The sequence below is a fragment of the Rhineura floridana genome, chromosome 19 (assembly GCF_030035675.1).
Source record: "Rhineura floridana isolate rRhiFlo1 chromosome 19, rRhiFlo1.hap2, whole genome shotgun sequence".
In the NCBI taxonomy this organism is placed as follows: domain Eukaryota; kingdom Metazoa; phylum Chordata; class Lepidosauria; order Squamata; family Rhineuridae; genus Rhineura; species Rhineura floridana.
In genome coordinates, this window is record NC_084498.1 from 20762664 (window position 1) to 20776303 (window position 13640).

General features: G+C 47.4%; 1 protein-coding gene across 7 annotated transcripts in view; it reads right to left on the minus strand.

Moving 5' to 3' along the window:
• LOC133373197 (tRNA (32-2'-O)-methyltransferase regulator THADA-like) overlaps window positions 1–13640 on the minus strand; it is a 47705-nt gene that overhangs the window by 25158 nt on the left and 8907 nt on the right. For 6 of the 7 annotated variants that reach the window (XR_009759624.1, XM_061602602.1, XM_061602603.1 and 3 more), the window contains exons 6-13: window positions 12748–12870; window positions 10117–10288; window positions 8534–8676; window positions 6572–6647; window positions 4308–4444; window positions 2667–2864; window positions 1239–1950; window positions 337–489 (exon numbers count right to left, since the gene is read on the minus strand). Coding sequence is in view for 6 of the 7 variants with exons in the window: in XM_061602602.1 (XP_061458586.1) it covers window positions 337–489; window positions 1239–1950; window positions 2667–2864; window positions 4308–4444; window positions 6572–6647; window positions 8534–8676; window positions 10117–10288; window positions 12748–12870 (1714 nt within the window). In the remaining variant the exon portion in view is untranslated. Of the gene's footprint in view, window positions 1–336; window positions 490–1238; window positions 1951–2666; window positions 2865–4307; window positions 4445–6571; window positions 6648–8533; window positions 8677–10116; window positions 10289–11641; window positions 11929–12747; window positions 12871–13640 lie in introns of those variants that run through there. The other variant, XM_061602607.1, reaches the window with a different exon arrangement.

A 13640-nucleotide genomic window follows, 5' to 3' on the forward strand; every position in this document is an offset into this window, starting at 1 on the left:
AGAAACCACACTGAATATAACAGGAGCAAAACCTTTGTGACGTGCATTACTGCACACTCTCTCCTCTTTCTGTATTTAGCTAAGCCCCATTATGAATGCCTGAAAAGATCTATTATTATTATTAGTTATGTATTAATTGCCTTCCCTGTATGTGCTTCAAAGCTAACGTTTATATGCTTTCTAGAACTGATGCAAGCCTAGACTGCCTGGGCTTTGTTTTAACCACCAGTGTGTATGAGAGAGAAGTAAGCGTGAGCGGATTTTAACTTGTTTTTGATGCACCCACATTTCACTGGAGGGCCACAGCTTCCCAACCCCTGGCCTAGAGCAACGTACGAGGAGGCTGCCCCTTCTTTCTCTCCGGACTCCAAGTGTCTGTGCAGGTCTCCATGATGGCAGCCAGGAGAAGAAGGGCCGTTTTCTTCCTCTGGAAGCTGGACCCCGACCTCAGAGAAGAGATGCAAAGCTGCAGCAGCCACTCAACAAACTCTGTGGAAGGAAAGAGATTTTAACGAGGCGGGGGGGGGGGACACTAAGCAGGGTGACGGGAAAGGTTGGAAATATCAGGCTAGGGAAGAGGGGAGGCAGAAAAGCACCCGACCACAAACGCTGCCTGAGAATTAGGACAGTCTTAGAAGAAAGGAAGGCAGCAATTAGTTATTTAAGAACATCAGAAGAGGCTGCGTGGCATCAGGACAATGGGCCGTCTAGTTCGGCCGCCTGTTCTCACAGTGGCCAACCAGACACCCTAATGGGAAGCTCTCAAGAAGGCCAAGTTTGACAGATGAGACCCCCCCCCCGCATCAATCACTAAAGCACCACAATGGCATCTAGTAGTCTGCTTTTATGCAGTGCTGTGCATGGAAGCCCTGATGATCAGTTGATTGTCTGTGCTTGCAACCTCCACCCCCCCCCTTTGGCCCAGTTGCATCTTTACCTGCCCTACATCTGACAACATATATGCAGTGCAGGTGGATGCACCCTGGCCAAAGCAACTTTGCAGGCCAAATGGGGAGGCGTGGCAGACCTAATTAGAACCATAGGCTGGAGGCTCCCCACTACTTGCTTAAGCAGACACCCTCCTTCCAAGGACCTACTCATGGGGGAAAAAAACCCTTGCTCCATCTTTGGCTTTGCATAGGTAACTCCAGCGATTGCTAAGGCAGATTGGACCTTAGCAGACCATCCTGAGATTGGCACAGCCTCAAAAAAGGTGCATGAAGAACAGGCCAACTCACCCACCGCTTGTCCCAGGGGCCTTTCTGGATCCTTCCCAGCCAAGCCTTCTTTCTCACCCACTGCTTTCTGCCGAAGCACGGCGAGGGAGCTGTCCCTTAACCTGACCAGAGCCTTCTTGACCATGGCTTGGAGGAACTGTCGGAAAGATGAGGAGTCACAATTCATGCTCAATGGCAAGGATTCCTTCAGGAGTTGGACCTCCATCTCAGATAAGGCCTGGCTGGTCCTGGGGGCAGAGCAGAGAAGGCCCAATGTTGCTAGGCGAACGTTCTCTTCTTTGGAGAAGAGGCAGGAGGAGAGCCTCTCCAGGCTCTCTGGATCTGCAGGCAAGACCCCCACAATCGTCTTCTGGACGTTCAGCAAAGTGACCCAGGCCCGCAGCTGAGAGGGATCCCTGCTTCTAAAGCTTTTGGCCAGCAAAGCATAAGAGGCAGGGAAAAGGCGCAAGGTCCAGCCCAGGAGATAGTTGGAGGTGTTGTTCTGAAGGGAAGAGATGGGAGAGGTCAAGGCGCTGGAGAGGGCTGGCAGCCAGTGACGGCCCCACTTCTGGGCCAGCTCTTCCTCCTCCGGGACATGCTCCTGTCCCTCAGCCCAAGCTTTGCGCTGCAGTTGCAGGATTGATTTGTACAAATCGGAGGCGACAGGGCACAGGTGGTTGGTTGAAAGGCAGTTCAAGAGGTGCTGCGAGAGATCCTTGTAGGTATCCAGAACCTGAGCAAAGAAAGGGTTCCCAACAGTAGAAGGAACGTGAGGTTGATTTATTTCTGTTGCCTGTATGCTTTTCTTAATTGCTAATAAATCTGTAACTTTCACTCCATTTGTGCAAGTATTATCTCCAGATCCGTAAAGCACCTTAGCTTTTGGCATAATAAATTGTCTCTGGCAAGACACCACTCTGACAAAGAGCTCAGTGCAGCATATGGGTCCCTCTAATAGCAAACTCAGGTGGCAAGTGCCAACAACAATGGGAGCCAAAACAAGGCCACTGAGAAACAAGAAGGAGGTTTGCGGTATTACAATAAAATGGGTATGGGTTGTATTCAACTAACTCTACTCAAAGTAGACCCATGAAAGTAAGTGGGCCAGGGTTAGTTGTCTTCATTATATTCTATGGGTCTGCTCTGAATAACAGTGGATATAACCCTATTTTTTTACTTTGTATTTTAAATGAACAAAGGGAGCAACTAACCACTTATCCCCTTCCATTTGCAAAGTACCATGGGCTCACTTACACACACACTTAAGAACGTAGGAAACTGCCTTATACGGAGTTGGACCGTCGGTCCGTCTAGCTCAGTATTATTTCCATGGTTTCAGGCAGGGAGTCTTTCCCAGCCCTATGTGGAGATCCCAGGGATTGAACCCGGGGCCTTCTGCATGCAAAGCAGATGCTCTGCCAGTGAGCTAGGGCCTTTCCCCAAACTTACCTTTTCAGGGCCCAGATAGGGCAGAATAGAAATGAGAGGAAAATATCGGGCTCTAGCCTGCCAAGGCATCAGGAGGACTCTCTGCAGGAATTGCCCATAGAGGGGTCTCTCAGAGTCTTCAAAGTGATCGCACTCCAGACTATAGATCTCCAAGAGGAGCTGGAAGGAGCTGTGAATGAACTCAGATACCCCCTCCACCTGAATATCGGAGGAAGGAGATGGGAAGCAAAATTACCATGCATGGAACAGACACAGCTTACTCTTTGCTGAGGTTAGGACCTGATAATTTCTTTACATCAATTAATCCTACGTGTTTTAGTTGGTTAAACTATACATTTGCATACATTTGCAAATGGGGAAAAGAAATTCTGAAGTCAGAAGTAGACTCCCTTTGCTTTTAGACAGTATGCCCACAGATCGTCAGAAGTATCATCTTAAAAGAGGCCTGCCCACATGTGAGATAAGGGAAATTGCCTCTCTTAACCTGGTGGTTGCCATCTTTAGTTTTTTCCATACGTGCTTGCACTAATACACACACACACACACAATTTTCCACCCAATGAAGAACATAAGAAAAGCACTGCTTGATCAGGCCAGTGGCCCATCTAGTCCCGCATGCCTCTGGGAAGCCTGCAAGCAGGACCTGATTGCCACAGCGCCCTCTCCACCTGTGATTCCCAGCAACTGGTAATCAGAGACACACTGCCTCCGACAGTGGAGGCAGAACATAGCCACTGTGGCTAGTAACCATCGATAGCAGTATCCTTCATGGCCTTCTCTAATCTGCTTTTAAAGCCATCCAAGTTGTGGCGGCCACTGACTCTCGCGGGATAATTCACTGGGTAAAAATGTTAGTTGATTTACGACTTTTTTTAAAAAATGGGTGCCATCCTATACTCGCCAGTTTGTTGTTGAGGGTCATTAGGATAAGTCAGAAGGCTTCCAAAGTGGAGACTGCCACTTTTCATCAGAAAGACGCCTGTGGAAATGTCTCCGCGTGATACACAAAACTCCCGTTGACTAAGGAGTTCCACCAACTGGGACCCACACGTGCGCCACCTTGGGTTCCACGGTGAAAGAATGGTGGGGTATAAACGTAACAACTAAATAAATAAATGTCACTGTTGTTATTGTCAGAGGAAGGCAATGGCAAACCACCTCTGAATACCGCTTACCACAAAAACTCTATTCGTAGGGTCGCCATAAGTCAGAATCAACTTGGAGGCAGTTTATTGATTTATTATTATTATTACCCAACTTAGTTTTTGAGTTGAGTGTTGTTGTTTTGGGTAGTATATCCTTTCTTGTGTTGTGGCCTACGACTCCCATCTTCCACGGCCAGTTATCACTCTAGCAGGGGCTGATGGGAGTTGGACGTCCAGCAACACCTGGAGGGCACCATGTCAGTTGCTCTCCCCTCTAATCAGCTAAAATGTGTTAAACTTTGCAGCCCTACCCTTTACATTCCCCGGAGCATTCAGGAAATTGCTCAGCTCTTTCCGCTGCAAGAGGATGTCTTTGTGGAAGGTAGTTATTCTGGATTTTTTTTTTTTTTAAAGAATAACATCAGCCTCCCTGAGCGCTGCTGTGACAGCGAATGGCATGATGTAAGCATGGAAAAGGGAATTTAAGAGAAGTTACCGGGCTCTCTGCGTTGTTCCAGAGGAAGTGGCTCAGTGTCTCAAGCAGTCTAGAACGGTCTGCCAGCATTCGGCCCCCCTTCGCTTCCCAGATGTCATCCAGACTTTCTCGGACACGCCGAAGCCATAGATAAAACACTGCAAATGGAGGCCCGGGATAATTTGCACAGAGTTCATTTGGAAAGGGCTGGGGAAGATCACATCCAAAAGACTGTCGCTCCCTGGTTCCGTATTCACAATGCTTTAAAGCAGGAACTGGCAGCCCTCTGGATGCTGTGGGACTCCAACTCCCATCAGGCTCAGCCAGCATGGCCAATGGTCAGGGGCCATGGGAGTTGTAGTCCAGCAACCTCCAGAGGGCCACAGGTTCCACATTCCTAGCTTAATTATGGACGGCAGCAACAAAAGGGGCATCTGGGAACTGATGGCAAGGGAATTGCACATGTCTTGCACACAGAAGGCCCCTGGCTCAATCCCTGGCATCTCTAGGTTGGGCTGGGAGACACGCCATGTTTGAAAGCCTGGATTTCCACTGCCAGTCTGCATAGATGATACTGCGCTGGATGGACCAATATCTGACTTCATACAAGGCAGCCCTCTCATGTTCCTGTTTAATTCAGCCCTTTATTTAGGACGATGAGGACTAGAATCTTACTCTTTTTTTTTAAAGGGAAGGGCCATAACTCAGTGGCAAAGCATCTGCTTTGTGTGCCAAGGGTCCCAGGCTCAATCCCCAGCATCTCCAGGCAGGGCTGTGCGAGACCCCTGTCTAAAGTCCTGGAGAGCCGCTGCCAGCCAGTGTAGACAATACTGAGCTAGTAAGGCAGCTTCCTGTGTTCCTAATGCGGATCAAAATAAACCCGCCACAGAGAAAACACTGCAAGCCAAGTGTTAAAATTGGCATTTGAGGCCCTGGTGCCTGCTACCAGTTTCAGCATAGTGGCACCAGTATTTTGGAACTCTGCTCCTATTGAAAGGAGAAAGGCTCCTTACAATTTTGATATTTCGCTGCCTGATGAAAATGTTTCTGTTTTGCCAAGGGTCTATAAAGAATTAATTTGATTCGGTATTGGGGTTTTCCCTCCAGTGTATATGGCTCTCCAAGCCTCCCTATCAGGCCCTCAAGACTTTCCCTAGGCTCTGCCTCTTTCCAGCCCTGCTCTGCACCCTCCACGAGCACATTTGCCTAGCTCGACGTGTCCTCGAATTGCGATAATCCCTCCTGCTTGCCTGTACGGAGGGTGGAGAGATGAGTCTGTGGAGAAACCTCTGACTTGTCTTGTGTTTGGAAAGTAGTCTAGCAGTAAAGAGTGGCATCTGTTGCTCCACCCACTTTTGCCTTTGGCCCCGCCCACCACTGGCATATGGCCTCTGGAAGGTTGCTGATTATGGGATGTGGCCCTCGGGCTGAGAAAGGTTCCCCACCCCTGTTCTAAATATGACCTCAGTGCATCACCGACTATGTCTTTCTTGTTTGGGAATTCGGTGCTGTGGAGGAATTCACTCGGAGACTTTTATAACTGATGTAGATTTCAAGTTCATTCATGCAGCGCTGTAGAGCCAAGCAGAAAATGGCAACTGACTCTGCCTCTCTACAAAATGGCGCAGGCCTTTATAGTTTTTCAGAGAACAGACTTCAGTAGATGAAACTCTCACATTTTGAGCATGCGTAACAGACATGGAATTCGTTTAGTTCAAAGCATTCTGATTATCGATAAATTGCTAGGACAGGTTGTTAGGGAGTACCGGGCCATGTTGCTAAGGGAGTACTTGCTAACTAGAGTTGTAACACTTTGAAACTGGTTATACTGTAGGGCCCCGCTTTACAGCGATTCGCTTTACAGCGATTCGCTAATACAGAGGTCTCAATTAGATGCAATTAGACTAAAGCCCCACTCATACGGTGCTTGTTCCGCTTTTATGGTGGTTTTCGGGCATCGTGCGCCATTCTATTCAATGGGTTCCGCTTTACAGCGGTTTTCGCTTTACAGCGGGGGTCCGGAACGTAACCCGCTGTATGAGTGGGGCCCTACTGTACTGTCGTGAAGAATGTGCTTCAAGGACAGACAAAAAACACAAAGGCATGTTTGCTCAGCCATCTGGTCTATCAGTTGTTTTCCTATGCTCAGAAGTTTTTACACTTTCCAGACACAGGCAGAACCAATATTTTCAGATACCCAGAATCCTCTGCATCCTGTTTATTTTACTTCCACAGTGTTCTTTGGATGCAAAATCTGAACTGGGCAGAGGCACAGCTCCACCTACCTTGGAAAGAGCAGTAATTTGGCTCTTCTCTCAGGACTAAAATAGCCGGAAACAGGACATCCAGCAACAGACAGGCCTGCAGAAGGGGATATAACTAGATTAAGGAAAAATGGAGTGGAGGAGAAAGCAATAAGTGTTGAATTTTCAGGATGGGTGTTAAGGAAAACAAAACAAGACAAAAAAACAACCTCAAAATGGTATTGGAAGAAGACAGGGAATTTTAATAATAAAATCGTCATTTTTTAATTTATTTCATATTACATTTACATGCCACCTTTCCTCCGAGGTGATTCCTCCCCTCCACATTTTTATCCTCACAACAACTCCATTAGGTAGGTTAAGCTAAGAGACAGTGACTGGGCCCAAGGTCATCCAATGAACTTTGTGGCTGAGTGAGGATTTGAACCCTGGTCTCCCAGGTGCTAGTCCAATGCCCTAACCACTACACCACATTGGTTCTCAGTGCCCAATGTGTTTAAGTGGAAAACCTTTGCGGTGCCAAAAGAGCCACATGCTGTAATTCGAAGAGCAATATAAAAAGGTTATTCCTAATGCTAATTGTATATAATATACATACAGAGCAATCCTATATCCTAACTACACCAGAGGGGGATTATGCAGTGGTGTCTGGTGGGGCAGAAGGCAGGGAGCCCATCCGTAGGCGGAGCCAGAGCTAATGAGAGGCGGAGCCGACTAATTCTAGTTTCGTCCCCGTCCTCCTCCCTGCTGAGTTCTACAAGGGGCAACATTGAGACTAACGAGGAGGGAGCTGACAGGCAGGTGTGGCAAGTGGGGGCTGGCTGAAGGCAGAGCCCCACTTGCCCTAATGGACCAGCTTCCATTGTGTGTCCTATACTCAGCCAGTCTGAGAGAGGAAATGGAGACCAGTTGGGGGAATCCAAAATTGCAGACGCCCCCTTGGCATCCATGGGAACATCATCACTGCCAATCAAGTGCTAGAACAGGCAAAGACCCCGGCAAGCCAATCAGACGCAGAGACACGCCCCCAACGCAGGAGGAACACAGACGTAGTCAAGGGAGCCCTCTGGTGCTGGCCACGCAAGCAGGCCCGAGCACATTTAAAAATACAACACTTTTTTGCTTAGGCAATAAAAATATAACGCTTGTTTTTGTTAAGGCAAGCCCATCCAGACAAACAGATGCTGATGTGTTTTAATCTGTTTAGCCTGTCCCTGTTTTAACTGTTTAAAAAATGCTGTCAATTACTTGTTTTTTACTGTTTTGTCAATACTTTTAATATCTTTTGTATACCGCTTAGAGGTTGTGTGTTTTTTACACTCAAGCAGTATATAAATAAATAAAATAAAAATTCCCAGGGTTGCTAGTTCAAATCCTCCCTTGGATGATACATTTTGCCTCCCCCCCCCTCCAGAACCCTTGGAAAACACAGCATGTACACCAACACACCCCTGATATACACCGGGAAGGGGCAAGAGAACAAAGGTGAGCCTCACAATGGTTGCTTTCTCTCCTAGACCAAGGTTGGACAACTTGTGGCCTTTCAGATATCACTGGACTCCAATTCCCATCAGCCCCAGCCAGCGTGGCTAATGGTCAGGGGTGACGGGAGATGTAGTCCAGCAACATCTGGAGGACCACAGGTTGAAGGGTCGTAGTTCAGTGGGCAGAGCATCTGCTTTGCATGCAGAAGAGCCCAGGTTCCATCCCTGGCATTTCCAGATAGGACTGGGAGAGACCCTGGCCTGAATCCCTGGCCAGCTGCTGTCCGTCAGTGAAGACAATACTGAGCTTGATGGACCAATGGTCTGACTCAGCATAAGGCAGCTTCCCATCAATCCACACCTGCCTTAGACTCTTCCTTGCCACTGCAGAGGTTGCTGGGCTTAACACTCCAAGAGGGACCACCCTTCCCCGGAGCCCCTAACGCTCACCAAAATTTGCCGTATGGCTTTTGGAAGCCTGGAACAGAACAAACTCTACCTGCCATGTGCCATCATCCAGTTGGCAGCTCAGGATCTTCTTCTTGCAGCAGGCTAATAAGCCGCGGGTCAGCACCATCCTCTCCAATCCATCCGAGCTCCAAGAAGATGGGGATACAATGAGTGCCCCAAACCGGCATTTGCCTGGGCATGAAAAAAACAGCAACCATCATCCGTTGTCAGTCAATAAATGCATCATCAAGTCGGATTTATCCTGCCCATCAAGATACGAAGGAGCATTATTTGTGATGGGCTCAAGAACAGAAGTGCTTCCTAGCATTAACATGGTGCTTTGACTAACACCGTGTTAGTTGAGCCAGCGTGGCGTAGTGGTTAAGTTGTTGGGCTACGACCTGGGAGACCAGGGTTCAAATCCCCACCCAGCCATGAAGCTCACTGGGTGACCTTGGGCCAGTCACTGCCTCTCAAACTCATGAAAACCCTACTCATAGGGTCGCCGTAAGTCGGAATTGACTTGAAGGCAGTACATTGGATTGGATTGTCTTGACTAACACAATAACGCTGGCCCTGTTCAGCTGCACAATAATAGGCAATGGTGGCTGAGGCCTATCGAGGCTGGAAGGGCGGAAGGCAGGGAGGCCAACAGTAGGTGGAGCCATAGCTAATCACTAGCAGAGCCACCTCCTGATTAGCCGCTCAGATATTAAATGAGGCTTCACCCCTAAGTCACTAGACATAACCAGGCTCCACCACTAAGCTCTACCCTAATCTGCCAGAAATATGTATCTGCTATCCTCTATCTGCAGGATTCTTCCCCCCCAAGTTTTAGACCCCAAGACTCTTGACGACCTGCCCTCTGTTACCCACCCACCCCTCTTTCCTGTTCTTTGCCCTCTGCTTCAACCATCATCTTTAGTCACCAGCCTCAGCTGAACCCAGTGTGCCTATGTCCCTAAAAGCCAAAATTAACCCTCACTGACCAGAACCAACTTGTGGGTTACCGTCAGTTTGGCAAGCTCTTCAGTGCGATAGTCTTATCAATGACCATTGAAGAAAGGATGTTAGAAATTTTGTTGGAAAACCACATAAATAAAACAATGCTGTGATGAACTCTTACTGACCCTCGTTGACCAGAACAAAATGGAGAGTTATCTTCAGTTAGATGAGCATGACCATTGAAGAAAAGATGCTAGAAAACAACACATTTTTGCTGGAAAACTACATAAAAAACTGTATTGTGATGAACCCTCATTGACCCTCATTGATCAGAACCAAGTTGTGGGTTATTATCAGTTGGTCAAACTCAGCAATGTGTCAGTCTTATCAATGACTATCAAAGCAAGGATTTTAGAAAACCACATTAAAACAATGCTGTGATGAATCCTCACTGACCAGAACAAAGGTTTGGGTTAGCATCACTTAGACAAATGCCACGATGTGTCAGTCTTATCAATGAGCGTCAACACAAGGATTGTGGGAAAGCCACATTGTGTCTGTAGATGGAGCATGTTTGGAGATGCATTTCATTTGTACCCAAACGGGTCCATGCAAGGCAAGCTAGTAGGCTCACAAGTCGAAACACAGAGCAATTTGTGCACCAAGAAATGTTAAGCCTGTACGTACCTTTGTGGTCATCCACTTTTGCATCTTGCCTTGGCTCAATGGGACATCCATCTAGACTCAGCAGCTGATAGAGACCCAGGACCGCGCTGGCTCCTTTCTGGGACTCAGGTGCTGTGTTGACCAACATACCCACCGCAGTGCCAGCCAGCAGACGGGTGTCCTTGCAGGCTGCCTAAGATCGAGGGAGAGGCAAACATCGTAAACAAGATGATGATGATTTTCTGCACAAAGGGGTACACATTTTAGAATGGTAGAGTTGGAGGGGTTTCTGTAGGCCATAGAGTCCAGCCCTTTCCTCAGGGCAGAAACCTCAGAGACCCAAAGAGCTCTATCCAGTACTCTCTGCCCACTGCTGCAAGGGCTCTTGCGTTAGCCAACTGGGTGCGTTTTAATGTTGCACAAGAATCCAGAGCTGCAGCTGCACCAGCAGAAACTCATTGTGCAACAGATGACGCAATCTATCCTGTAACAAAGTGACCGGCAAACTGCTTATGCATTCAGGGGCGCAACAACCATGCAAAATATTTTACTGGCGGAACAAGTATACCGCTGATTTTAATAACAGTGCCATATGAGATATAATCCCAAACATCCTCAACAGATGCCTGTCCAGTTTATGCTTGAAGACTTCAGCAGAAGAGACTGATCCCAGTTCCACGGTTGAACTGCTGTGCGCATCAGGAAGCTTCTTTTAACGTTCAGTCGAAATCTAAAATGTAAATGTACTGCCTTCAAGTCGACTCCGACTTATGGCGACCCTATGAATAGGGTTTTCATGAGGCAGAGAGCTAGTGACTGGCCCAAGGTCACCCAGTGAGCTTCATGGCTGTGTGGGGATTCGAACCCTGGTCTCCCAGGTCGTAGTCCAACACCTTAACTACTACACCACACTGGCTCTACCATCCTGTAAATTAAAGCTCCCCTAGATCTTGTCTTTGGGACAGCAGTGAATGAGCCTTTGCCCTCTTCTGCATGACAGCTCTTCTGGGATTTGAAGAGTGCTATTATATGTTCCTTCTCAGGTCACATCCACACCACATGTTTAAAGTGCTATTATACCACTTTGTTATGGAAAATCTCGGGAACCGTAGTTTGCTACAGTTCTGACCTCACAGAGCTACAATCCCCAGCGCCCTTAACAAACTAGTTCTATGGACTCTCCGTCACTGCTGAAGTGGCATAATAGTGCTTTAAATGTTTGGTGTGGACTGCTGCCTTGGGCTCCTTCTAGGAGGAAGGGCGGGATATATATAAATATAAGTAAATAAACAAGGGATGGGGGAGAAATTTGATTTCTGTCGCACTTAAAGCCAAATCTATCCACTTCGCCTTTTCTGAAACAATTTGAGAACCAAAACACAGCCATCCTTCGAAATTTGCATGTATCAGAATTTTGCAATGCAGTTCTCCAACCAACCAACCAATGTTTACAATAATGCATCTATTAAGGGAAAGTGTGCATAACAATGAATACATGATCGAAAAGAACATAAAGAAATGCATTACATTAGGAGAAGATGCTTACAAAAATGTGTGTGTTAGGAGAAATTCGCACAAAAAATGCTGAAGAGTTTTCACGAGGACTTTTTTTCAAAAAAAAATCACAAATTGCTGCAGAAATTTGGAGAATTGACTTTATGTTTGGAAAAATGAGAAACGGAGAGAGCTGAAATGGACAGAACGTTCCATCCCCAGTATGGATGTGACTTCAGGCCTCTCTCTTCTAGGTCAAACACATCCAGATCCTTCAACCTCTCCACAAAGGACTAGTTTTCCATACTGCCGACTGTCTTCATTGTCCTCTTCATGAGGAAGAAAGTAGACTGTGGTCCTTTGGGTGGGTCACCGGTCAGTTTCTGGTGGGCCATCCAGTGCCTGCCCGGTGATGGGGTCCCTTGGAGAGCTCGTTGGCCTAGGTAGAATGTGATCTGATAAGAACATAAGAAGAGCCTGGCTACTGGATCAGGCCAGTGGCCCATCTAGTCCAGTATCCTGTCCTCTCAGGATGCCTATGAGAAGTCTGCAAGCAGGACCACAGTGCAATAGTGCTTTCCCCACTTGTCCTGCCTGGTAACTGGTATTCAGAGACATACTGCCTCCAACGGTGGAGGTAGAACATAACTATCATGGCCAGTAGCCGTTGATAGCTTTATCCTCCATGAATCTGTCTAATCCTCTTTTAAAGCGACCCAAGTTTGTCGCCATCACTGCCTCCTGTGGAAGCAAATTACACAGTTTTAACTATGTGTTGGTGTGTGAAGAAGTCCTTCCTTTCGTCTCTCCTGAATCCTCCAACAAGGCACTTCAGAGTCTCTTAAGTTACACACTTCCAGAGTCTTAAGGGCATTCCAGAGTCTTAAACCGTACAGACTGGTGGCCCCGATGTCAGTGGGGCAATGAATCTGCTCTGGGTTTTAGTCTGAATGTTCAAGGACAGCTCCTTGAAAGTTCGGACTAAAACCCGGAGCAGATTCAGTACCCCACTAGCATCGGAGTCACCAGTCTCCACTGGTCTTAAGTATGCCTTCCTCCTTGCCAATGAAATTTAAACACACCTTGACTGACAAGTGCGATTCTTTTTTTTTTTTAAAGGAGACCATCAAGGACTAAGAGAAGGTAATAAACAGCCACCTTTCGCGCAATGGTTTGCACCAAAGAGCTCAGGATCCTTTGCAGAGTCCTGTTGTTCTCGGTTTCATCCCACGCAAGGGGCAAAAACTCCTCTGGCATCCATTTGAAAAGCTGCAGACACATCTAGAGAGGTAACAAAGAAGATGAAACATATCAGGTGGTCCATTTTCTTCTGCTCAAAGAGTCCAATCCAGCTAATATAGTACTTCGAAGCCCATCCCACTGTGTTCAGCAGGACGGAATAAGCGACAGTCTGCCGTGAACACCCACTGTATTGAGAAGCAGCAGCCAATGAAAGGGTTAATGAATCTATGCCTAGGAACAGAAAATTGCCTTCCCGAATTGTGAGTTTAGCTTTACTTTCACCCTTTCTCCCTTGCTTCTTGCTGTAGCAAGTCACGGCTTATGTTCTGAAGTAAAAGAACCATGTTTAAGGTTTACAGGCCTGTCTGTCCTCTCTATGGCAAGATGAAAAGCCTACTCTGCAGCACCTATTTTCCAGGTAACTGCTTGGATAGGATCTCAGTCTATGGGTTGTAGTCCTACTCAGAGTAGACCCAGTGAAATTCATGACACTAAGCTTGGCATGTGTATTAATGTCACTGTGTCTCCTCGGAGCAGGTGTTGACTTCCACCTTCCTATTAGGGTTGGGGAATCTCTGGCCTCTGGGCCTAAATAGCATGGGTCCCAATTTGGCATGTGAGGCTGTTTCCCCAAATGCACAGCCACCTGCCCCAGAAGGTCCCAGATTCAACCTCCGGCATCTCCAGGTAGGGCTGGGAGAGACCCTCTGCTGAAACTACGGAGAGTCACAAACAACCAGTGTGGATAATATATTGGAGATGGAGAAAGTAGATGGACCAAGAGTCTAACTCAGTATACAGCAGCTCCC